The sequence below is a fragment of the Notothenia rossii genome, assembly GCF_949606895.1.
Source record: "Notothenia rossii genome assembly, chromosome: 9".
Taxonomy (NCBI): Eukaryota; Metazoa; Chordata; class Actinopteri; order Perciformes; family Nototheniidae; genus Notothenia; species Notothenia rossii.
This window is the reverse complement of record NC_136907.1, coordinates 35,648,643-35,675,981: the sequence shown is the minus strand read 5'-3', so window position 1 is coordinate 35,675,981 and position 27,339 is coordinate 35,648,643. Positions and strand designations below refer to the sequence as shown.

At 41.1% G+C, this 27,339-nt stretch overlaps 1 protein-coding gene and 1 long non-coding RNA gene across 2 annotated transcripts in view; both read right to left on the bottom strand.

The window, feature by feature from the left end:
- The window catches only part of cblb (Cbl proto-oncogene B, E3 ubiquitin protein ligase), a gene marked incomplete at its 3' end in the record, with an annotated part of 107,396 nt that extends 97,098 nt beyond the window's left edge, over nucleotides 1-10,298 (bottom strand). Inside the window, exons 1-3 of the mRNA XM_079650960.1 lie at nucleotides 9,892-10,298; nucleotides 9,057-9,234; nucleotides 6,489-6,739 (exon numbers count right to left, since the gene is read on the bottom strand). Of these exons, the coding sequence (XP_079507086.1) occupies nucleotides 6,489-6,739; nucleotides 9,057-9,224 (419 nt within the window). The 5' untranslated portion in view covers nucleotides 9,225-9,234; nucleotides 9,892-10,298. The remainder of the gene's footprint in view (nucleotides 1-6,488; nucleotides 6,740-9,056; nucleotides 9,235-9,891) is intronic.
- A 15,043-nt stretch (nucleotides 10,299-25,341) lies between these two features.
- LOC307019802 lies at nucleotides 25,342-26,630 on the bottom strand. Its single transcript, XR_013802748.1, has 2 exons — nucleotides 26,254-26,630; nucleotides 25,342-25,404 (listed from the first exon to the last, which is right to left on the bottom strand). It is a non-coding gene; the product is annotated as an uncharacterized lncRNA (long non-coding RNA).
- Nucleotides 26,631-27,339: the final 709 nt, after the last annotated feature.

Here is a 27,339-nt window from a genome sequence, read left to right as displayed (position 1 = left end):
CAGTAAAAAGTGTGACATTTTGCTGCAGGCTTCAAAGGGTTAAAATAATCGCCATCTTGTAGACCAGTGGTCACCAACCTTTTTAAGCCCAAGATCACCGACCTCGGCCTAGGTGAAAGGCGAGATCTACCTATTGCAGAATTGAGTGAAAAAGACGGCCCAGACAGTGCTTCCAATTTGAGGCCTTTTATATAGGCTAATTGCATCTGAATTACTGTTACAATGAAGGCTCCATAATCAGCTCACAGCATATAGGCAGGGGTAAAGCGCTATGTGCAAGTGGGGGGCGGACCTCACTTCCTCTAGGGGGGTCCTCACCTCCTCTAGGTCCTCACCTCCTCTAGGGGGGTCCGGGGGGGTGCTCCCCCGGGAGAATTATTTTTAAATATTGAAGATGAAAGCATCAATCTGGTGCACTTTGATAGCAACATGAAGAGATCTATGGATTCATCTCTCAGCACCCATATGAGACAGCACTGTAAACAGATGTTCTGTTTCTTTATGGATATTTTACAAATCACTCCCCTTTTAAACTGTATTCTTGTTTTACTGCCATATAGTAGGCTATGTCATACCTGTTTTTCATTTATTCTCTGTTGTTTGTATAACTATAATGATCATATGAAGGTGTACCGCGGAAATAATCTTTTCAATAATTTGTGACAAAACCGTTCTAATCTAAACACTCAAGAGTCCTTTAGCTCACCTGAGCCCCTCAGTCTGACAGGGGAAGACTCTCCTCCAGCTTGTTGTGGAAACAGCTCCTTATGTCCGTTAGACAGTGCAGCTAGCTAACCAGATGCTAACATCACGGTCCCCGCTAGCACCGGTCCCTCTCTCTCCTTCCCTCTCGCCCTCTCTCTCTATCACACTAAATGCGCTATTGACGCACGCACGCACGCACACACACACACACACACACACACACACACACACACACACACACACACACACACACACACACACACACACACACACACACACACACACACACACACACACACACACACACACACACACACACACACACACACACACACACACACACACACACACACACACACACACACACACACACACACACACACACACACACACACACACACACACACACACACACACACACACACACACACAAGCTTGAATGACACAAGCACATGTATTTCCATGCATCTCTCTGATTGGTCTGGTGACTTGCCTCTGTTGCATTCACTGAACACGGGAAATTGCAGTCATGCCGTCCTCTTTTGAGTGATGATGAGGTTCACATAAAGCACGGTTACTGTATTATATTATTGAGGTGTCTCAAATATACGTCAATCAAGTGGCACCTGCTAACGGGGTGGTGGATGATATGTCTATATCTAAAAACATATTTTTCAAATATTATTATTTTAATTTTCTTTTTCTTTCTTTTGTTACTTGTTTTGTTAACGGTCCGCGATCTACCCGCACCACACTGGCGATCGACCGGTCGATCGCGATCGACTGGTTGGTGACCACTGTTGTAGACAAATGTAAACATTTAAAATTGAAAGCTAAAAGTTCAAAAGGAAATCTTGACATAAAGGAAATCAAGAGTTTATGATAAGATACATGTGAGGTCCAAAAAAGCATTTTCAATGGTATTCAATGGGGCATTTTTTGCCGCTAGGAACTAATGTGTTGGTTTTTGTGTAGCTTAGCCATTTTAGGCTAATTTTAAAAACTGAGATTACAATTCAATATACAACCAAAGAAAGAATATCCTCTGGCTAGTTTGAGCAATATTCATTCAACTCAGCCAAAATGGCATGAACATGAAAACCCGAATGGCTGAAAAATGGCCCCAGGGACTCTTAAGGGTTAAGAAGATAATATTTGTTTTAAAGAATTAAAAGCAATAAACAACAGGCTCTTTAACCAAGGCAACGTTAGCCTAACATGTACAGTATATGTTAACAGGTAAGATAGCTGTTCACACTATGTATATTTTTCTACTTTTTGTAATGCTATTTTATTTCTATTTAAGATGTTTACATTTTCGATTGTTTAATTATAGTCTTTTAACTGTCTAATGTACAATGCCTAGTCTTTTGCTGCTGCAGCGTAAACATTTCCACAATTGGTATCAATAAAGTACTTCTTAATTTATCTTAATCCTCAAATATTAGCAAATGTTACTTTAAAAAAAACAAACATTGGTAACTACATACACATATCGATATGTTATATAAATATTGCAAATCAAAACCTTTATTCAACACTAATTACCAAAAATTGCATTTCTAACCTGGTATTAATGCATTCAAATCGTGATTCAAATGGCCCACCACGAACTTCCGGGGAACTATTGAGTCTCCCTGAACCACGTGACGATCAAGCATTTTGGACCTCCGTTCTCGCAACTCTTCTCTCTATATGGCGCTGACAAGCATTAAGAATAACAACAAATAGCTATTTATCTTGCAGATTGTCTCGTTTGATTATAAATGTAACGTTTACATAGTGGAACTACACTGTTTTTTATCAAAACCAAAGTGCCACGCAGTAACTTGGTATGCATGTATTTCATGTTAGCTTAGCTTCTTAGCCTGAGCTAGCTCTGTTTACTTCCAGCTCGGAGGCAGCAGGTCCCGCCTCGTCTCCACCTCTTTTCCCTTATTTGGAGCAGGCGGGAGTTAGACTCTGACGTCACTGTCGAGCCGTTAGTGGCCGACTCCGCCTACTAAGGGCTTCTCTGCAAATCTGCAGAATCCTATGGGTGACGTCACGGACCCTACGTCAATTTATATATAGTCTGTGGGTACAGCGCCACTTTCCGTGGGTGCTAGACAGATAAAGGCGACTATACTACGGCCCTTCGGTCCTGAGATTAGTCCATGGACCTGTCAGCTCCGGACAGCGCAAAATGCGTATATGAAGTGCTACGTCATGAACGCAAGAAATCATACCCTCGTGGGGGCGCGCTCATGTGATTGGCTTAGAAATTAGGAGACATCTGATTGGCTTTAGATAGAAAAAATTACAAGTATGAATCTGGTGACCGTCAGGGGAGTCTCAAAAAACCCACACACGAATGCACAGCGATCCATGCACAGAAAAAGGTTTGTGTTTGGAGGTTCAGGGGATTTAAACAGAAAACAAATATGTGAGGATCAAAAATACATATGTAAAACTTTTTTTGTATTTGGATTTTATTCACATGTATATGAAACGGAACACATTTGTGTGTACATTGAAAAACAAAGTGTGAATCATTTTGCGGATCATGAAATACAAGTTTGAATCCTTCTGTGTGCATGTGTGTATCATGAGACTGTTCTGAGCCCATAGATAATTGACTATCCCAGTGATACAGTAACAGGCAATTTTTTGAATACTATGATAAAGCATACAATAAAAGCAAGTGCTGCAGCTGAGGCTGCTTTACACAGATAACCAAAATTGAATGTAAAATTTACTTTCTGCTAAATATGCCCATGCTCTCTAATCTCCCTCTGACTCTCCTCTCTTCTTCTTTTCCATCTCCACCTCCCACTCTCTATTTAATCTGAGTCACTCAGGGTTAGGGATGGGTACCGAGAACCGGTACTAATTCAATACCGGTACCTGATTGGACGGTATCGGTATACCGTTAAGCCGCTGGACAAACGGTGCTGCTATCGGTATATCTGTTACGTCTACTTCTTTAACTTTAAACCATTCTGGTTGGTTGGGAACCCTCATCCCGTGTGATGTATCCGGTTTGAGACCCCTCTGATTGGCCACTGTAAATGCCACTCCTCATCTCTCTCAACAGCGCTCTTATTATTGTTGAGAGACTCCCGCAGGCATGGCGGACAGAGCGAAGCGATCCAAGGTCTGGGTCATACTTGTCAACCCTCCCTATTTTCGCGGGAGACTCCCGATTTCATTGCCCTCTCCCGGTTTCTTCCCGGGGTTATATTTCTCCCGCATTTCTCCTGATTTCTGACAAAATCAGATTTAGTCAGGACTGTTTCCACTCAGACTTTAATACAGCTACACCATTGTTTGGTTTCCATGGTAACACGTCTCTTTAGTAGCGAGCAACTGAAAGTCTGAGAGGGTGAGGCAGATAGTCACAGAAAACAGAACAAGAATCGACAACTACTCTACTCTCTGACTGCGTTCAAGCCAGCCTCCACTCGGGAAAACCTAGTCAAGCCATGCCGCCCGCACGTGATATTGCGGTGCGCGAAAATCCTATGCATTACGGTAGAGTCAAAACAAATCATCCCTCTGTGTTTAGATGAGAATAAAACAAAAAAAATCAGGACATTCTGATGTAGAGTTTCAAAATAGAAGACCTTTGAAGTCTCATGAGCTATCATCTCCCCCCCCCCCCCCATTTTGCATTTTGAAATGCTCCCGATTTCTGTGGTGTCAAGGTTGGCAAGTATGGTCTGGGTGCACTTTAAAAAAATGTAGTGGCGATAGTGCTAGGTGCAATCTATGTACTCAATTAGTTGCTTGTAAAGGGGGTGACACAAGCAACTTAATGAAGCATTTGCAACCGAGACACTGAAGGATTATTTGAATTATTTGAAGTATTAAAGTAACGTGTTATGGCAGGAAAGTTAAATATGGTATATTCATTTTAATGTCACCTTATATATATTCATGTGTGTTAAATTTGAAGGGACAAAGTATATTTTCCCTCCCCAATATATTGAGGTGAAGTCTTTGTGTTTAGAGAGGGATGCAAGCAGGGGACATCCTAATTTGGGGATAGCTCCAAGACTCTGGAATGTTTCCCTCATAAAAGAAGAGGGTGCGTTACACATGCTTAGGGCAAATGTGTGTGTTTTCATTGCAGTAAATATATGTGCTACATGATTACTGTTCAACTATACCTCTGTTCTTATTCTTTCATGTGTGGGTACTAAATGGCTACAAACATTGTGGAGAAATTAGCTTAAACATGTTTTATAACTCTATATGAAATGGAAGCAGCTTTTATGATAGGGACGAGAGAGCATTTTCAGCATGTCAATTATCAGGGAAATCTACTTGTTTTCAATAGATGTGTGTGGTTAATTACTTTGTATTAATAATAACAGTATGTGTAAAGGAAGCTGGAAATATGCAATGTGAAACCTTTTATTTGAAGTAAAGATGTGAACAATAGCTCAAACAAATGGAAAGGCGGTAGGACAAATGAGTGTGTTCTCTATATTAGGCCTGTGTGAAGTTTGACTATTTGAAAAACATCTCTAATACTGCTTAAGAGCATAGGTAATGTGTTCCTCGTTATTATTGATATGAAAGTGATTTACATGTATTACGTATATTTAGCCAACTATAACAACTATATCTTAAAACATACTTTTAACTTGTGTGTGGTAACCTGAGGGGGGAAGATGGACTCAGGGACAAAGGGCCATAAAGGGGATGTGTGTGTGCTGGCTGCAAGATGTGAAATAAGATAAGGAAACTTGTTGTTTAGAGCAGGTTCGTACCAGACACCAAAAGGTGTCTGGTCTTCGTCAAACTGAAAGAGACTTTTTGTTTCCGGGTTTCTTCTGCTGTGTCGCACTGATTGGGTGTGACAGGCCATGTGTTGGTCTCTCCCAATAAGATGACCTCTGGGGGAAAGCACGCACACACCTCCTCCTGTGTTTTAGTATTAAAGCCTGTGTTTTCCTTTGGTTCGCGCTCTTGTTTTTGACTGGCCGTTCCTGAGACCCGTCTCACACGTGGTAGAACCTGAGCCCGGAGTACTCTGCAGAGTGCTTCGTGATTCCTTTGTATTTGTATTGTTACCTTGTATCATTAAAACAAGATTATTGTTTCACTTGCATTCTGGTGTTTCTTAATCCCTTCCTTTTTATGAATTTACCCAGCTTATCAAACGACACGCGGAGACGAGGTTGGTTTTAAACATCCTCCAAATCTCCAACAACACTCATTGAATCTAAAACGGTGCTAGCGATACTGCTAGTGCTAATAGTGCTAGCGGGCTTCAGCCTTGCCATGTGTAAATGTGACCTGAGCGAAGGCTCGCAGGCAGGTTAGCTGCTGCGCAAGGGTAATATGTTTTGTTTACCTGGGTGAAGTCTTGCAGGCACATCGCCTTTTCTTTTTTTAGTTTATTAACACCAAATGATTGAAAAGTATCGATAAGAGTATCGAAAAATACCGATACCGATAAGCAGTACCGGTACCGGTATCGATAAAATCCTAACGATACCCATCCCTACTCAGGGTCATGTCTAACACATCTCCATCATTGTGGGAGGAAGGAACAAAAGAACACATGCCACAAACCCAAATCTGTGTATTATGTTGTAGCGTGCAAATTACTGTGGTTTCCTTCCTGTAACCCTGGTGAAACCACTCACCTAGGATCATCATCATCAACATTTTTCCGTTTTTCAATTGTGAGGTCAAATTAGGTCAAGTCAGTGACCCACATAGCATGAATATTGTCAGAAAGTGAAAAAGGGAAGAATAAAAACTAACCGAGATAAAAAAAGTTCTCTTACCTGTCCTGTGATTGATCCTCATACATCCTCTCCTTTCCCTCTTTAAAAAGTCGGATGGCCCGTTTAGATTTCCTCATAAGGCTATCAATGTAGACTTTGAAGAACTCATTCTCACTGAGCTGTGTGAGTCTCTGGTTCTCTTCATATTTTCCCAGAGTGAGTCGCAGGTGCTGGTAGGCATCAGGTAAGATATCCAGGATGTACGGTGGACTGTTTTTCAGCTGGAGTCTGGGATTTTGGCAGAGGCGGACCTGTGGTAAAAAAGAAACATGAATTACTGCTTGTTTTATGTTCTTACATGTTTTGTTTAACACATGACACATTTGAGAGGGCACTGCCACCAAGGTGCATCACATGTTTATTGATTGAATCTTATTAACTTAACAAACTCTTACTCTGCTCAAAGGGAAACTCTAAAATGTAACTATGGTAAAATATGTAAAGAGTAAGCTATTATTAGCGATGCTCCGATCGATCGGTCACCGATTGAGATCGGCCGATACTCACTCTCTACCCAGTGTGCGAAAAAGTACACGTCCCACCGTCCGGGACGTGTTATTTACAATATCGGACAAGTATATCTTTCAATTGACTTGTCCAGCGGACAAGTGACGTTTTTCGCCCTGATTTATTGACAAATTATTGATAAATTCAGTTTACAAAAGGCAGAACTCATTCGCAAATTGTACGTGTCCGCCATTGTTCGTTTAGAAATGTTAGTTTCGGTTCTGCTTGTCGATTCCGAAGGAAATGCATCTCGCCGCTTTCTGTACAGTTAGACGGGGGCGGGGCGGGGCGGGAAGTGTAGCACAGTGGCAGGGTTGGGAAGCAAAACTCGGTTCCGAGTAGGAACAAGAAATAACAATTGTCCGGTCCCGGGATTGATAAGAGTTGTGAGGACAGGAAGCAAGGCCGAGCCCCGCGGACCGCAGCTCTCTCTCTCTATGCTCCGTATCAGCTGATCGCTGCATGGTGCAGCTCAGCGTCTCTCTCTCTCTCTCTCTCTCTCTTTCTACACACAGCGGATCCGCTGCCCGTTTAACAGCCTCATCTTTGTCAAACTTTCTTATGTTCTTTCTCTAACACGTAATGAAGGTTATTAAGCGTTTTAGCTCCTGTGTTGTTAATATTGAACGCCAATTCCTTTATGAAGTGAAGCAGCCTCCCTGTGTCCTCGCGCTGTCCTCACATCCCCGGACCCCCAGACTCGGAGGAGCACAGGGATGTCAGTATTGTTTATGAAGCAGGGTATAGAAAGTACATTATTGAAATGAAAATACCATTTATTTACTTTTACAAACATTGAGCAGCTGGGCAGCTGCAGCATGTGTATTGCAGGACATGTGTAAGCGTCTTTGAGTTTTAGAAAAGCGCTAGGCCTATAGGTTATAAATATAATGTATTATTATTATTCTTAGGTCTATGTGTTGGACATGTGTGGTTGGACCCTGTCTCACAGGCAGGTTGCAGCATGTGTGTTGCAGGACATGTGTTGGACACACAGACTGTGTGGTTGGACTCTGTCTCACAGGCAGGTTGTAGTGTAACATCATAGGAGACTGGGCCAATTGTACATTCTCAAACTGCACCACTTAGAACTAATTAAACAATGCAGAGATTCTTTTTATATAATTGTATTCAATAACCGTAATAAATTAAACAGTATGAAGTGATTTGTAAATAGGAATACAGATTTGACTTAATGTTTTCATAAATATATATTTTCTCCCAGTTTGTCATGGGACTTATTTTTACCCTCTCAAAGAACCGGAATCGAGAACCGAAAATAACTGGAATCGAAAAGCAGATCCGGAATCGTTCAAATCCAAACGATACCCAACCCTATGTGTGATGCAGTAAAATCTTACCGCTCACTTACGTTAGCGGTGTCGTAAAAACCGTGGGAAAATGTCAAATACGATGGTGAAGAAGAAGATTCCAGTGGCCCCAATTTGTGTCCATTCTGGACAAGTGAAAAATGTATTCGGACAAGTAAATTGCCAAACTCACTTGTCCATGGACAAGTACTCTCTAAAAACTTTTTCTCACACTGCTACCGATCGATCGGTGTACTTTAAAAATGCTTTTGATTTACTAATCTCTAAGACATGTGTTATGATGTCAAATTATTTATGTTATTGTGTACCATGTAGTATGTATGATTTTTTTAATGTGTGTGGAACTGCAAGACAGGGTCCGGAACAGATTTCCTGACAAGGACAATAAAGTATACCATAATGTATCTTATTACTTTATTATCTTTATTGCAAAGACACACTTCTCTCTATTTAGTATCCGGTGGAATGCGGTTCAACAAATCAGTGTTCTGCTGTTCTTTTTCACATCAACAATTAGTTATCATAGTGTCAGAGACAATTAACGACTCTCCTTGATTTAGAAAATTAGAGGATATGAAACATATATTTGCATGTATTGAATACACCATAACAACATGATCAAAGAACACATACTGTAATTACACATTAGCATTTGCTCTACCTTCCATGTGCATCTATAACAAAGTGCCTCCCAGCATGCAGCAGACAAGCTTCATCACTCCCAACTTACAACTTTATCCATGAGTTTCCAGGTCTTCTCCACAGTCCTCCGGTCAGCAGCTGCTTGCTTCGGTGTCCCCACTGCATCCTGGATAGCATCAATGATTCCTAAAATCCGGCCCTTGCTTCGGTTCGGTCCTCTCCCCCCAGGGTTTCGTCCACTGAGAGCAGTTGCCATGTCCTAAACACTGAGCCAAACAATGATGATAAGAGACAGTTCCCTTTTTTCAACTTCTACATCAGATACAGTTGTTCCTATCCAGTCACTCTTTGACTGTTTTTTTCTGTGTGAGTATTATTGTCAATAGTTTTTTAGACAGAATTGTTCAACTTTTACATGAAAGTAAAAATAGCTTTATATGTGTTAGTGCGTTGTTTCTCTACATATGTTCCTGGTTATAGAATGTGCTGGTAGGACTGTTCAGACGGATACTCTCTTTCACCTACAGTCCAGCGGTCTGTAAAGCTATACGAAACCCAAACTTTTTTTAAATGTGAAAACGATGTGTCCTCCATACTTTAGTGCGTGTGTTTCTGGTCCTTGACAAAACAGTGTCCCCTTCCTAAATGCTTTCTATGGCCTTCCCTCGGGAGCGTTTTTGTCCACTGACGATCATGTAATTATCAAACCAATATGTTTCATTCAATTTTAAACTGTAACCAGATTGGTCTGCTGGTCTTGTTGTGTTGATCTGGTGTAAAATAGTGTTATTAAGGTATTATAACCCCCCCGTAATGTGACCGAGCCAACGTTAACGATCCCACTCACAGTCCTACAGTAAGTGTTTTAAACAGGAACTAACAGAACGGATCAATAGCGTGGAAAAACACAAGTCCTAACTTACTAAACCACCAGGGGATGTCTGCTGGGATCCCGGTCCTCTCGGTCCACATGCAGCACACACACTGAAGGAGTGTCCGGAGATCCAGAAGTTGAGAGAGGCAGAAAGTATCCAGCGTGTAATCCCTTAATTAGAACAACCCTCCATGTTTTAGACGTCTTTAAAGCAGTTGAGCTGGTCGCTCTCTACAGGGTGCTTCCTACAGCCCCTCAGTGTGAAGCTAGCTATCATAGATACACATCCAGCTGCACATTTCAAAATAAAGCTTCCACACAGCTACCAACCAAACATAAGCTACATTGGAGTTGCATTTTGGTTCTACATACTCACATATTATTAAATTGTGTTGTTCAATTAAGTATTTCAGGTTAGTAGTGTTGTAATCTCCCCATTAAAGACCCTTCCGCTCAACAATGATACATGTTTTTCCTTTAATGTGAAGGCATGGTGGGGGCTTCCGGTTCTGTGTCAATAGAGAGGCTAAGTCACGCCCATCTACTTCCGGTCCATGGGACCCCGGAAGCGAAAAATTATACATTGAATTCAATGGAGAGAGAAAACGTATCTTTTGATCCCGTTTGAACTGTGCCACGAACTACACATATGATGTTTGTCAATCTTAAACAATCATTTCCATGTCAAAAAAGTCACATTTTGTCGTAAAACTGTTGAAATATAAGACTATGAAAGATACGCGACTACAAAGACTACAAATCCCAAATCCCATTCTGGGTCGCGTATGTGATGTCACAGGCGATAATGCTCCAAGTGGTTGAGACTCGTAATTAAAGCGAAGAAGAAGATTTCATAGCTGATTTATTACCTCCAATAAATATAAGAGATTGCTCCAATAAATTCACTTTTACAAGATGCCTGTGTGCTTTGTACCATGTTGTAATCACAAAAGTGATCATACCACTTGCTCGTTCTATCGCTTCCCGTCTGATGAAAGGAACAGGAGTCGCTGGATAAGACATATCAGGTAATATCATAGGTAATATACATGTTGTGAATGGAACATAGTCAAGTTAGCTACCTAGCTAGTAGCAACGAGTAGCGAGCACGTTAGTTAGCATTACATTACTTAGCCTTGTCCTTTTTAGTAGCCTTACCATGAAGTTATTATTTTATTACATGAAGTACACCAAAATGTTAAACAGTAAGAGTAGTCATCATGGTAAGTATTTCGTGAAACATTTGAAGAGTAGTCTACTGCGCCCTCCACCGGGTGCTAAGGAAGCAGTTCAGGGAGAGTCGAAGGAAGGCAGGCAGGCAGGGAGCTTTGCATGACATTCTTCTGGACATGTGTCATTGTGATGACAGTGAGGGTGAGTCAATCTGTTTGTTGGAAAAACAGTAGTTGAGTGATTACTGAGAGAAAATTATTAAAAGAGATAATTATTCAGTGTTTTTACTTTAAAGTGTTGTTACTGACCTTTTTCTCTTTTATTTTCTTTACCTCACCTGTAACTGCTGAGACCCTGAGGAACATGCACACTGACCTGCTCTGGCAACCTGATTTCCACTGTACGTAATAGTATTTGGTTATGGTATATTATTTATATACATCAAAGGCACAATGCACCCCCCAGAGACACACATGTATTGAGTGTGATATTTTGCATAGGTCATGTGAAATCATCTTTACAGACTAGAAAACTGTAGGAACGGCAACTTGTTTTGAAATTGAATTTTTAATATCCGATAATAAAGTTGATCTGTTTTCTTTATTCTTCTCTCTTCCCAGCTCCATCCATCACCATTCTCTGTTCCTGCAGGTCCTGCTTGCTAGTCAATGCTTTATTTTTTTACACAATTACAAATAAAGTCAATGTATTGTATGACAGGAAGTTGTGCTTCATTCTGAGTCAATAATAAATTCATTCTGCCTTCAACTGCAAAATGATTGTGGACTGCACCAACATCCATGTAGCTGCCCCCAGTAAGATGAACCAAGCAAAGCTGACACTCAACATACAGCTGGGCTCTTAAGTTGACATGAAGAATTTGTGAAATATTGGTAATTATTTGGATAAAATGACTGACGATGCAGAAAACTTTTTTTATTTAGGAACAGTGGTCAGGTGAAGCATTTATCACCACATATGTTTCACACTTAAAAGGCCAAACACACTGGCCAAACAGACCTCGTTTACAACTCCCCAGTTGAAAGCCATGACTCTGTCTAAATTGTACCCCCCAAGCACCCTCTTCATGAGGGACGCGCATGGAGTGGATGAAAGTCCCGACCTCAGCACAGCACCAAAATTGCTGGCTGTCAACCTGCCCTGCCTGTGTAACTGCCACTGAGGATTTGTCCGCTGTCCGACGGTGGCTGTCTGGATGGCAGCTTGCTGATCTCTGCTCAGTCGCATTGAGGCAAGAATTGCCTCAAGCCCACGACCCCCATAATCCTTCACCAGCTCCGGCACGTTGAAAATGGCCTGATGTTGAGGCTGCAGCTCTGGCTCAGGTGACAAAAGCCATGCCATGCCACGCTGCGCCCCTCAGTGCAGACCTGAACCAGTCTACTTCCTCAGTGGCGATGTCTCTGGCCAGTGGGTTGTATGTCTCCTCTTGCTGTTGGTAGAGTTGAGACACCGGCTGGACAACTTTTGAAGTGCCAGGCTTCCTCCACTGGCACTCAACTTCTGTGGAGCTGATCTACCACATGGCAAATATTGCCAATGCTGCAGCGTGGCTGCATTTGTACATCCCCCGTGCACAACCACAGACAGCGCTCTGCATCGTGCCATCCTCTCCCATGTAGATCTGTACAAATAAAGTAAGTACCATGTTTGTTAACATGCTATAATAGATTGAATGAGCAATACAAGGATGGTCCGGATCTGGGGGTGGGAGGGTTTATTTTTCCATAGTTTTGTCCTCTTGTCTGATTGTTGTTATTGTTTGTTTTTTCTGTATTTTTTGTAATTTGTGTTGTATTGGTTGTGATTGTACATTGTATTTTTTTAAATGTGTATTACATTTTTGAAAAACATTTGATAAAAAAAAAGGATTTGGTCAGGATCTAGACTCAGTGTGTAGTTTATGAATTAATCAATGCTCTCTACATTAGGAAAACACATACCAGTGTACCAGAGGGAGTCACACACAGCTGTGCCTAGATAACCAAACAAATTGACAAGATAACCAAAATCCTTGAATCTACACAGAGCAAATAAACTCAAATGACACAACGAGATGTAAAAAGGAGATCACACATATAGTCGATATAAAAAAAGTAAAAATGTCTGTAAATGTCCCCTCTGTGGGATAAGTAAAGGTAAAGTATGATTATATTTGACAAATAAAAGTAACACTATATTTGAAGGGCTGTGCATAAGATACACATCTGTCATAAACATGTAGGAATAATCATTTGGACTGCTCTTATTGGGTCTCATTCAGTCAATTCACTCATAGTCTCACCCTATTAAAATGTAAAATTCTACGCGCTAATAGCTAATGAATAATAGCTAATAGAGAACCGCAGTTCTTAAAAAGCTAAAAGCTATCAATCTGTCAATCCTTTCCGTGTCCGGGCCGGGTGAGGTTTCCCGTGTTGAGTCAAATTAAGAACTAAAACCCGGAAGTAAGTTAGCATTTTTACCACTTCCGGTTCCTTCGATAAAAAGCAATAACATTTCTCCATAGGATTTTGGAAAATAGCTTGAAGTATTATTTGAATTATTTGAAGTATTAAAGTAACGTGTTATGGCAGGAAAGTTCAATCTGGTATATTCATTTTAATGTCACCTTATATATTCGTGGGTGTTAATTTGAAAGTACATTTTTACTGTTTAAATAATAGAGAGGCTTTTCATATATTCCTGAAACAATGTCCCACTACTTAGTAATAATAAATTAAAGCAATAGTCTTTTCTTCCACTTTTCATGTGTAGTCAAAAGGGTGGTTTTATGACCTTTGACATCTGCTTTGCAGTTCCCAGCAAGGAAGGGCCCTGAGTCTCTAGCTTCCTCTGCTAATAGCTAAAACCCGTATTGATTAGCCCAAAGGGAGATGTGCCTCAGATACAAGACAGTTGAAGCCTTGTAGAATTAATGATTTATCTCCTACAGACCCCAAAAGAGGCCTTGAGACTTGGGTCACCCAGCAGTAAATGAGATAAAGGTCCTTTTGAGCTTATCAATAAAATGTATTCATTCCTAGTAAGCTGACTTTGGGGTGAAGGGAAGTTCAGGGAAGCCATTAAGCGATAAGAACAATTAACTTCTGTTAAAGATACATGATAGGATGTTTGTGTGTGTTGAAGATGTTTAGGGGGAATGAGTATGTGTCCTGTCAAAGAGTCCTCTGTCATGACTCCAAATCATTGATTGGGGAATCTGCCTAAGGGCAGAGGGACAGAAACACACACACACACACACACACACATACACATACACTGTGAAGCAACAAATGGAATCAACAAACTGACTTACTACCTGGGATCCCGCCCAGAAGGGAAACCAACCAATGGAACACTGCCAACTCACTGTCTAGCTCGCTCAGAAGTGAACTCTGTGTATAAATGTTGTGATCATTTTGAAGATCGGCGCTCTTGTTTTTGACTTGCCGTTCCTGAGATGTGTCTCACACGGTGGTAGAACCTGAGCCCGGAGTACTCTGCAGAGTGCTTCGTGATTCGGTGAAGTATTTCTATGTTTCCACCATTAAAGTAGATTATTTTTTAACCCTTATCCTGGCTGCTTTGAATTTTTCCTTCTTTTGAGAACCCGCTCATATAGGAACGGCGCGGAGCAGAGATTCTGCCCCAACAAGCTCCAAATAAGGTCTGTATTTGACACAAATTGAAGAGACAGATCACGTTTTGTCCTACGACATTAAATACATCAGCTGTGACCCCACTGGTGATTTTTGAAGAGGTTACGCGTTTGAAAAACGATGGTTGTTAACATGTGGCTGAATAGGACTACAGAAGTTGTCCAGGCCGTTTTACGTCGTTACACCGAACACGTAAACACTCCCGCTAAGTGTGTTTGCCCTGTTCTGCTTGAAAGCAAGTAGCTGCCCCCTGCAAACTGTTCAAACAAACGCTTCAACCTATACCATTTATAATCTGTATGTTTGAATATGGCTCTTAAGTTGGCGTGACGTTGAAGCAGCGACCCTGCTGTAGTTTGTTTATAGCATGACGTCAGCATTTCGCTTCTGGCGACTAGATTTATGATTCGAAAATTATAAAAGTAGTGTAGACATGTGGATATTATCCGGCTGAACAAAACGTGATCCGTCTCTTAAATATGTTTCAACCACAGACCTTATTTCCAGCTATTTTCCAAAATCCTACGGAGAAATTGCATTGCGTTTTTGAGGAAGGAACCAGAAGGAGGGTTCTCTAGGCTAGTAGCCGTTAGCTAGCATAGTCCAGTAAGTTGTATTGTAATTTCTTAAAAGGATTCACAAACTCACAAAACGACTACCTTGCTCTTCTTAAGGTGCTTACAATACTTGCTGACTGGACTTAATAACAGTTTTGGTGTATATTTAATGGTTTTCGTCGTCTCTGATTATGCACAAATGATTAATGAAGCTCTTACCTTATTCATGGGCTTTAACAAGTGCGACGCGGCGACCCACACGTTCTTATTAAAGAGAGGCGAAGCCCCTCCCCTTCCGGGTTCCTCCACTTTATTCGGAAAAAATATGCATTGAAATCAATGGAGAGAGAAAGATTATCTTTCGATCCCGTTTGAATTGTGCCACGAATTACACATAATGATGTTTGTCAATCTTAAATAATAATTTCCATGTCAAAAAGTCACAGTTTGTCGTAAAACTGTTGAAATGTAAGACAATGAAAAATACGCAAAATACTACAAATCCCAGATTCCCGCATGCTGGCTCTTATGAACCGACTGACTCCCCTTGTGTGTATGTAGCTCTCAACATGCCCGGACTTGTAGTGATTTTCACCTCTTTTAATACTTTTAATACCACATTACGTCACACGTTTGATGCGCGCCCGTGATTTAAAGTCTCTTTATTTAAAAAAATATGGGGAATACGGAGCTCGGGGACTCCCTGCTCCCTGTGCGCAGATGCGACGCATCATATGACGTCGCAAAACAAAAACAAGGACAATAAACAAAGCAGTCCTCACAACGGCCAGACAAAATACTTTGAGCCGCCCTATAGCCAAAGCATGAGACACTATATAAAGCATAATAAAAACAATATACAGAGAGCATAATGTTTTTAATGCAAAGCAGTCTAAAAGTCTCTTTATTTAAAAAAATACGGGGAATACGGAGCTCGGGGTCTCCCGGCTCCCTGTGCGCAGATGTGACGCATCATATGACGTCACATGTTTGGCATGCGTCGATTGAAAATGCTTTATTTAAAACAAAAACAAGGACAATAAACAAAGCAGTCTTCACAACGGCCAGACAAAATACTTTGAGTCGCCCTATAGCCAAAGCCCGAGACACTATATAAAGCATAATAAAGACAATATAGAGAGCATAATGTTTTTAATGCAATGTAGTCTCGCAACGTAGGCTTCAGCAGAATGGCCCACGGTGGGTAGCATTCGCTCGCGATCTCAAGTTGTCTACAACATACATTTAGGGAGCTATGTAGAAGCCTATGGACATCCCAGAAAGTTGAAAATGTACGTTAAGGGCAAATCCCGGAAAGTTGAAAATGTACGCTAAGGGCAAATCCCGGAAATTTGAAAATGTACGCTAAGGGCGGCCCCTTGCGTTGTAAAAAGCCGACACAGGGGACTGACATAACGTCAACATAGGCCGACCTGGGTGTGAGGATGTGTTGCCCTGGCAGTGTCATCAACATAGCCTGCTTGTGCTACCACACTTTCCCCTCAAAATATTATTAAATAACGATACTTGGAAATAGTGCCAATCGATACAAAGTTTAACCACATCATGTAAATATGAAAGCAATCTTTAAAAAATAACAGCGTTGGTTTAATCTATGACTATTTTGACCATGTTCGTGCTGTTTTTGCCATAGAGAAGCATTGCCACGGAAGTGCGTTTGGAACTGTCCCGGCATACATAAACCACGTGACCAGCTGGCGGCGACATCAAAGAGTGTCGTAACTCTTATTTCTCTCGGGCTCTGGGTAGACACAAACAACAAACTAGACTTTTGAAACTACAGGAAGATAAGGAGGACTTTACAAAAAAACAGCGCCATATAGAGAGAAGAGTTGCGACAACGGAGGTCCAAAATACTTGATCGTCACGTGGTTCAGGGAGACTCAATAGATTAGCTCCATGGCATAATGCCGAAACCCGCAAAATAAAGCAAAAGTCGAGACAACTTGAAAGGATATGGCGTTCCACTAAACTTGAAGAATCTCGTTTAATTTGGCATATTACTCTCAATGAATATAAGAAAGCACTGCGTAAAGCGAGAGCAGCCTACTACTCTTCATGAATAGATGAGAATAAGAATAATGCAAGATTTCTTTTCAGCACTGTAGCCAGGCTGACAGAGAGCCACAGCTCGACTGAGCCTTCTATTCCCATAGCACTCAGTAGTAATGATTTTATGTGCTTTTTTAACGATAAAATTGTTACTCTTAGAAATGTTATGTTATGGCTATGTTCCACAATCATTCAAAGTAGCAGTGATAAAACCGCTTCTTAAAAAGCACAACCTCGATCCAGAGGTTTTAGCCAACTATAGACCTATTTCTAATCTTCCGTTCCTCTCAAAGATTCTTGAGAAAGCAGTCGCAAAACAGCTGTGTGATTACTTAAAAAACTATGATTTATTTGAAGATTTTCAGTCTGGCTTTAGCACAGAGACAGCTCTGGTTAAAGTCACAAATTACATTCTAAGAGCCTCAGACAAGGGACTTGTCTCTATTCTTGTCTTGCTCGATCTTAGTGCTGCATTTGATAGTATCGACCATGATATCCTATTGCAAAGACTAGAGCACTTAGTTGGCATACAGGGAACTGCTTTAGGTTGGTTTAGGTCCTATCTATCTGAACGCTCTCAGTTTGTACGTTTCAACGATGAATTTTCCATGCAAACCAAAGTTAGCCATGGAGTGCCACAGGGCTCAGTGCTTGGACCTATTTTGTTCACACTATATATGCTTCCGTTAGGCAATATTATAAGGAATCATTCTGTAAACTTTCATTGTTATGCGGATGATACTCAACTATATTTATCAATCAAGCCTGATGAAATTAATCATCTAAATAAAATTCAAGACTGCCTCAAGGACTTAAAAACGTGGATGACCTTACATTTTTTTATGTTAAACACGACCAAAACTGAAGTTATTGTACTTGGCCCGAAGAATCTACGAAACAAATTATCTAAAGATATACTAACTATGTATGGCATTGATTTGGCCTCCAGTGAGACTGTAAGGAATCTTGGTGTTATATTTGATCAGGATTTATCCTTTAACACCCACATAAAATCAATTTCAAGGACCGCCTACTTCCATCTACGTAACATTGCAAAAATCAGGCATATCTTGCCTCAAAACGATGCAGAGAAACTAGTCCATGCATTTGTTACTTCAAGGCTGGATTCTTGTAACTCCTTATTATCAGGGTGTACCAAGAAGTCAGTCAAGTCGCTTCAGTTGATTCAAAATGCTGCAGCTCGTGTACTAACCAGAGTTAGGAAAAGGGACCACATTACTCCTGTTCTGGCTGCCTTACACTGGCTCCCTATAGAACACAGGATAGAATTTAAAATTCTTCTTCTCGCCTACAAAGCCCTTAATGGGCAGGCGCCATCTTACCTGGGGGCTCCACTGATCCCCCAGTCATGGATTTATTCACCTGTCACACACGTTTCTCCGCCCTGGCCGCTCGTGGATGGGATTATGGACCCGTCTTTGGTGTTTCGCCGGACTGTTCTGCCCGACCAGAGAAGGACTGCCCGGCCTCGCTGGAGTTCCTGTCATCGCAACAGGTGCCTGCTGTCAGTCCCTCTACAGTCAGCTGTGGCCACAGCTGATCTGTCAGTGCCGATCCGGATGGCATTATTGAACGCTCGTTCCATCTCCAACAAATCCCTGACTCTTAATGAACTCTTTTCGAGTGAGAACATGGATTTTATGTTCCTTGTTGAAACGTGGCAGAGGGACAAGGACTATTTTCACTTAAAGGAGCTCTGTCCTCCCGGCTGCTCTGTGATCGGGTCGCCTCGCATGGAACGCCGTGGTGGGGGACTCGCTGTTGTGCATCGCGACAGCAAACTGTGCAGACTGGTAAATTCCGAGTCTTTCTCTTCCTTTGAGTCCCAGATTATCAGAGTTGGGACTTTAAACACATTTTATTGTGTTTTAATTTACCGTCCTCCTGGCACAGTGAGTACCTTCCTTAATGATTTCACAGACTTGTTATCTTCCATTATTAAACTGGAGAGGGTCCTAATCATTGGAGATTTTAACATTCACGTTGATGATGTCTCTTGTAACACAGCTACTGACTTTTTATCCATCACTGACTCTTTTAACTTCACCCAACATGTCAGTGGACCAACACATACAAAGGGCCATACTCTGGACCTTGTTTTTTCACTTGGCCTAGATGTTGGGAATGTGCAGGTGGAGGACCTTCATGTCAGTGATCATAGCTGTGTGCTTTTTAATTTAAACTTTGCTGTAAACCCTCCTCCTTTTAAAAGAAAAGCCCGAAGGCGGATTTTAAATCAGGAGGTTGCAGATGATTTCTCTGCTTTGTTTGAGCCACTCATAGGCCTACTGATGGGAATAAATCATCCTGATGATTTTATCCAGAGTTTTAATAGCCACTGTTTGGCTATTTTAGATAAAGTTTCATTGGTGAAATCCAGCTGTGCAACAGTAATTCTGCCTCACCCCTGGATAAATGACTCCATCCGCTCCTTTAGGACAATTTGTCGAAAAGCAGAACGTCTCTGGAAGTCGACACAATTAGAGGTCCACAGACTCCACCTAAGGGAACTTAGAGCCTCTTTTAATGATATGCTGAGGAATGCTAGGACCCAGTACTTCACCCAAATAATATCATCAAATAAAAAAAAATCCCAGAGTCTTGTTTGACACAATTAACTCTCTTGTCTCGCCTGCTGTCCCCCAAATTCCTGTGTACTGTAAAACAGACAGCAATGAATTTCTTAGATATTTTGTAAATAAAATCAGAGACATCAGGGAGAACATTTCACCACAGTCTTCTCTAAACTCTGTTGATGAAATGCCCCCACCCTGTACTTGGTCCTCTTTTAACCTGGTGACTCTCCAGGATATCACTGCTCTGCTTCTAAAAATGAAACCCTCCTCAGCTCCTACTGACATCATTCCTACTAAGCTGCTTTTAACAGTCTTCAATTTGATTGGCCCCGCTGTTGTATATTTGATGAATCTTTCACTTTCAACTGGTGTGGTTCCAACCTTTTTTAAACATGCAGTTGTTGAACCTGCACTTAAAAAGCCAAATCTGGACCCATCACACCCTAAAAACTATAGGCCAATTTCTAAGCTTCCTTTTCTGTCCAAAATCTTAGAAAAAATAGTGTCAGAGGAACTTACAGTGTTCCTTAAGGGAAAAAACGTCCTGGATAAATTTCAGTCCGGTTTCCGCAGTAATCACTCCACGGAAACTGCCCTTATTCGAGTTTCCAGTGACATCATGATGGCAGCCGACTCTGGTGAATACACTGTTTTGGTTTTATTGGACCTTTCATCTGCTTTCGACACTATTGATCATGGCATTATGAGAAACAGACTCAAAGATTTAGGGTTAGCTGGTTTGGTTTTAAAATGGTTTGATTCTTATCTTACTGAAAGAACTTTTAATGTGTTTTCCAACGAGTTCTTCTCCGAAACAGCTGACCTGACATGTGGTGTACCACAGGGCTCGGTTTTAGGGCCGATTCTGTTTTTATTGTATATTCTTCCCCTGGGACAGCTAATTAGCCAGTTCCAAAATGTCTCCTACCATCTTTATGCGGATGATATCCAGCTGTACTGCACCTTCAAAAACTCTGAGCTACACAAACTGTCCTCCTTAACTAGCTGCTTGACGAGCATCAAACAGTGGTTAAGCGAAAACTTTCTCCAACTTAACTCGGACAAGACAGAGACTCTGATCATTGCTCCAGAAAACCGGATCCCTCTTATTAGCCACCACATGGGTAGCCTTGACTCGTCCACCCAGTCAAGTCTTCGGAATTTAGGTGTTGTTTTTGATTCAACCATGTCATTTAAACAACACACTAAAACACTGATCAGGAGCTGCTTTTTCCAGTTGAGGAACATCTCAAAGCTGAGAACCTTAGTATCAAAGGTGGAACTAGAGATGATCATTCATGCTTTTATTTCATCCCGCCTAGACTACTGCAATAGTCTCTTTACTTGCCTGAGCCAGAAGGATCTTCATCGTCTCCAGGTTGTTCAAAACTCTGCTGCAAGGCTTTTAACCCACACTAGTAAAAGAGCGCACATCACACCAGTTTTAGCAGAACTACACTGGCTCCCAGTCAGTGTCAGGATACATTTTAAAATACTAGTCCTCACTTTTAGAGCTCTAAATAATCAAGCCCCTGCCTATATTTCTGAGCTGCTGAAACTTTATAATCCTGCACGTTCTCTTAGATCCTCTGACCAATGCCTGCTGGTTATTCCGCACACGCACTTTAAAACCAGAGGGGATCGAGCCTTTCAAGCAGTGGCCCCCAGACTGTGGAACGCGCTGCCACTTTCCTTGCGCACTTTAAACTCTGTGGAGCCTTTTAAAAAGCAGCTGAAAACCTTGTTGTTTAGACAGACTTTTAGTAAAGGTGAAGGTTCTTTTTGACAGTTTGTTTTATGTTTTGATGTTGTGTTTTGATGTGTATATGTAGCTGTGTGTTCCTTGTTTTACACCATGTATTCTCCTTTTTATCGTGATCTCACTGTGAAGCACTTTGTGAATCCTTTCTGTGAAAAGTGCTATATAAATAAACTTTACTTACTTACTTACTTACTTACCTTAAAGAGCTCATTATATCCTACTGTCCTACTAGGGCATTGCGTTCCAAGAATGCAGGGTTGTTGGTTGTTCCTAGAGTCTCTAAAAGTACAATGGGAGCCAGAGCCTTTTCTTATCAAGCTCCACTTTTGTGGAATCAGCTTCCAGTTTGTGTTCGGGCGGCAGACACCCTATCCGTTTTTAAGAGTGCGCTTAAGACCTTCCTTTTTGATAAAGCTTATAGTTAGGGCTGATTAGATTCAGCCCCTAGTTTTGCTGATATAGGCTTAGTTTGTCGAGGGACATCTTACTTCTCCCTTCTCTCTGTCTATACCTGTGTACTCTCATGTTCCGATTAACCCAGCTTCCCCAAATTTCTTTCTTTTTGGTGTCTATATACGCCGGGATCCGGAGTCATGGATGATCCTGCGGTCCTGTGTCATGGATCGCGAGTCCTGGATCTTGAGTCCTGGCTGTGGTCCTGGATCATAAGTCCTGGATGGATATCCTCGTGGATTCATCTTTCTATTATACACACATGCATTTCCAAACATTTGGACTACCTATGTTGCAAATAGTGCTGCGTACCGGTACGCCGAACCGGTACTGGACTTGTAAAAAGTTTCGGTTCAAGTCCGGTTAAAACCGGAACGTCAGGAACCGGTACTTACGTATATTCTCCTTTGTGTTCTAAACCATCTAAAACCTTCCATAGATCGAGAAATCTGCGCTGAGAAAAGACGAAAAACATTGTTTTGGCTTCTGATATGGCGGCCATTACTGAACTCACGAAGTCTCGCAAAATATCGCAACTGCTCGCGAGATCTGTGTGACGTCAAGGGAAGCTGGCTTAGACATAGTGAACACTGACAGCGTGGGATACTGGTTGCCATATTTGGTAGTGTAGCTAAGCTAACTCCTTTGTATGTATGGTGATATAGTGTCTGCCGAAAGAGCAACACTTCACCCAGACAATGTCAATATGCTGTTGTTCTTGAACAAGAACACATAGACTTGTACTCTTGCATATTGAGTCTTGTATGTACATCACTATGTATGTAGTTGTGTTGTATAGTTAGTAACACATGTAGAGTTCTAGAAAATACATGGTGTAGACACAAGTTGGAAGGGGGCACAATAAACCTGACGAGTTTGAATTTGAGTTGATTATGAGTTTATTTTCAATCGATAATTAGCTCCCAATAAGTTCACTTTAGTTACTCACACAACTTGACACAAGTCCGGACTTATAAGTCCGGACCTGAACCTGAACCTCTGGATTTGAGTCCGGACCTGAACCTGAATGTGAGTCCAGGTACACAGCACTAGTTGCAAATGTATTATCTTTTCAATTTACACACGGCATCTATTGCACGTCTGTCCGTTCTGGGAGAGGGATACCTCCTCTGTTGCTCTCCCTGATGTTTCTCCCATTTTTCCCTTTAAACTGTGGGTTTTCTCTGGAAGTTTTTCCTTGTACGATGTGAGGGTCTAAGGACAGAGGGTGTCGTATTGTCATACTGATATTCTGTACAAACTGTGAAGTCCACTGAGACAAATGTAACATTTGTGATAGTGGGCTATATAAATAAACATTGATTGATTGATTGATTCCCCGGAAGTTCTTGGCGGGCCATTTGAATCACGATTTGAATGCATTAATACCAGGATAGAAATGCAATTTTTGGTAATTAGTGGTGAATAAAGGTTTTGATTTGCAATATTTATACAACATATCGATATGTGTATGAAGTTACATCAATGTTTTTTTTTTTTAAAGTAACATTTGCTAATATTTGAGGATTAAGATCAAATAAGAAGTACTTTATTGATACCAATTGGGGAAATGTTTACGCTGCAGCAGCAAAAGACAAGGCATTGTACATTAGAGAGTTAAAAGACTATAATTAAACAATCGAAAATGTAAACATCTTAAATAGAAATAAAATGGCATTACAAAAAGTAGAAAAATATACATAGTGTGAACAGCTATCTTACCTGTTAACATATACATGTTAAGCTAACGTTGCCTTGGTTAAAGAGCCTGTTGTTTATTGCTTTGAATTCTTTAAAACAAATATTATCTTCTTAAACCTGTATGGTAGTCAGGAGCATCACATCCTAATGTTGATATATTTAGAGGGAGGGGATGGGAAGGAATCCTTCAAAATTCAGATTAGATACATTTTTACCATTTCTTTAATTCATGGTGGTTTCAGTAATCCCCTGGTAATTGAGGACACAATAATCTAAAGTACTAATGTAATCTTTATGACTTTCAGAAAGGACGGGAGACCCACAGCTGCCTATCAATGATTGTCAACTGAGTCAAAGCACTAGCAGCAGCATGATGTTGATGTTAAATGTGTTGTTTTAGGAACATCCATTGTAAATAAATGGAATTCAATAAACATTGAATAGCATATCATGCAGTTTGTCTGTGCCTTTTCCTCTGTGTTGTCCTGGCATATCGTCTCCCCCATGGTTTGCTGTGCTGCCTGGGGATGCTCCAAGCGCTCAGAGAAAGAAGTACACATGTAAAGTTTCCCCACTGACACAGAGAGGAGGAAAGAATGGCTGGCTCAAGTCAGCAGGAGCAATTTAACCATCACAAAAGACAACAACAGCAACAACATATGTGAGGTAATCATATTTTTCACAAAACGAACACCACACCATTGGGAAGCTTAACGTCATTTTAATCAAAAATAAGGAACAGGGAGAGGCTTGCAAAACTCTGGGAGTTGAGACTCAGGTGCAGGGTGAGGGTCTCATTGCAGGCAGTGGTCAAGTTGTAAAAAAAGCCAGGGGTTTGTACCATAGGCTGTAAGCTTAACGTTGGACCACTCCTCAGCAATATGCAACTGGCTGCTCCCACCTGTACTTGGCCCAACCACTTTCATTTTCTGGCAGGTTAGGCAGCCAAGTTTTTTGCTTTGACATATTAGCCATGGATAATACTTTTTTTTCTCCCTGAACTTGGTAGATGTCCAGCATTCAGGGATATCTTGCTCATTATCTCCCTGGTTATTTTGGTCAGAATCATCGACACTATCTCGCCCTGCTTCTGCCTCCTCCTCTCTTATTTTTTCTACCACAAAAGCATAAAATTTATGTTAAAACCCCACTTGGTAAGATACATTTCCCCTCTTCGAAAAAGAAAAGTGTCTATTTAGAATTATCAAACCTGTTCCTTCTCCAGCTCTAGGCTCCTCTGCTTCTGCCTCCTCCTCTCTTCTTTTTTCTACCACAAAAACATAAAATCTATGTTAAAACCCCACTTGGTAAGATACATTTCCCCTCTTTGAAAAAGAAAAGTGTCTATTTAGAATTATCAAACCTGTTTCTTCTGCAGCTCTAGGCTCCTCTGCTTCTGCCTCCTCCTCTCTTCTTTTTTCTACCACAAAAACATAAAATCTGTTAAAACCCCCCCTTGGTAGGATTAGCTACATTTCCCCCTCTTCGAAAAAGAAAAGTGTCTATTTAGAAATATCAAACCTGTTCCTTCTCCAGCTCTAGTCTCCTCTGCTCTCCTTCCTGCTTCCTCGCCATGATTATCCTCTATATGAAGAAAACAACGGCATTATGGTTTTGTTAGAATGAGCAGACAGTGAAGTAGGCCTACTGTCAAGTTGTGTTTTTTTTTCATATAAAATAAGAGCGATGACATTCAACCACCAGAAGCCGCTATCACACGATTCGGAGGCATGCATCACATTTAAAGCTTTTTAAGTAATACATTTTGGTCGCTCACAGTGACTAAAGGTGCAATTTTCACACTTAATTTATATTATATGATCTCACTAAAATGAATGGAAAGCTTATCAAACAAAGTGCTTAAATCACTAGTGGATACATGATCATCGAATTGATACACAAAATCAGCCTAAAGATCCTCCAGGAACCTTAATTCAAATGGGTTCTTTCGGAACCAGTTTTCATACTGAAGAATCCCAAACTTGGACTATCTATCATCCTTAACTGAACTTCACCGGCTGTTTCAGGAACCGTCAACGACACCTGTTCTTCTCTGTGTTCTTCTGCCCCTGTCGTCTCTGCTTGTACACTAGCTTGCTCTGCCTCATCCTAAATTACATTTCATTTTTTTCCCCGACTGAACATGTCTAGGCTAGTTAAGTGTGTTGCTTATGCGGTCGCCTAAGCAGTAAAGAGCTGTGGGAAACCCTGCGAGATATTCCATGTGAAAAAGAAATCAAATCTGACATTAACTTTGTGAATATAAGAAAGGTCTAACCTGACGTTGGTTACTATAGCAGCTAGTACTAGCTGCCTGGCGTTAGGCTAGTTAACAAGAAAAAAAACGTAAGCTCCCAAACTATAACTCTGTTGTTATCGCCTCTGTCCAGAGATTACACATTTGGTGACATATCAAAAGTATTCTTGACTTACCTTCAGTGGTACTTTTTGTCCTCTTAAAGCCGAAGTAGTCCCTCAGGTCAAGCTGTCCTTGTCGCTTACTGGCCATGATGCTTGCACAGGCTGCGCTGCTATCGTTGACGCTGACTGACTTGACATCAATTTCGTGATCGTGATATGTGCACGAGCCCCTCGTCAACAGTATTTTAGCGGCTAAAATAATGTGGACGAGGGGCACGTGACGTGCACATATAAAATGTAGAATGTTGAAAATTAAACATTGGCAATATTTCCACATTAATTGATCAAATAACAGGGGATGGGAAGGGGGGATGGCCGTTTCATAAGGGGGATGGTTTTGACCATTTTAATACCTAAGGGGGATGCCATCCCCCCCCATCCCCCCTCAACTCGACTACTGATTGCAGGTCTTCAGGCTCCGTTGAATCCCCCTGAGGTTCTTGTGCTGAGAGAGGGAGAAAGGAGAAAGGGTTAAATACATCTAGCAACCTATAGGATGGGAAATTGCTGACCTATTTGAAACTTACCTTGTGTTTTCACTCTCACTTAAGTCCCTCTCCCTTTGCCATCAATCCAAAATCAGCTGAGCTGCAACATAATACAGACAGGTAATAATCAACAGAATCACAAGAATATCATATGGCTCTGCTAAAAACACTCACCCATAAGTTACGTTTTTGTTTACTGTTTGGAAGTCTCAAATATGCACTCTAAATCCATATCAATAGCGATGTATCACACAAATAGCTCTCTTCCTTATTATTGTGTAACGTGAACTACATTATACTAGCTTGAACTCTAAAATGGATATCCTCATGTCACCACCTCCACCCACTACAATCACACGCCCCAATGTTATATTTAACCAGTGTTGGGACTAACGCGTTACTTTAAGTAACGCGTTACTTTAAGTAACGCGTTACTGTAATGTAACTACTTTTTGCGGTAACTAAAGGGGTTACTAGTTACCTATTCCCATTAAGTAACGCCGTTATAGTTGCTGTGATTTAAATGGGTGCGTTACTGCGTTACATCTTCAGTTCATATCAAATTTTATATGTGTGAGTTTGGGGGAGAGACACTGACTCCTGACTAGTG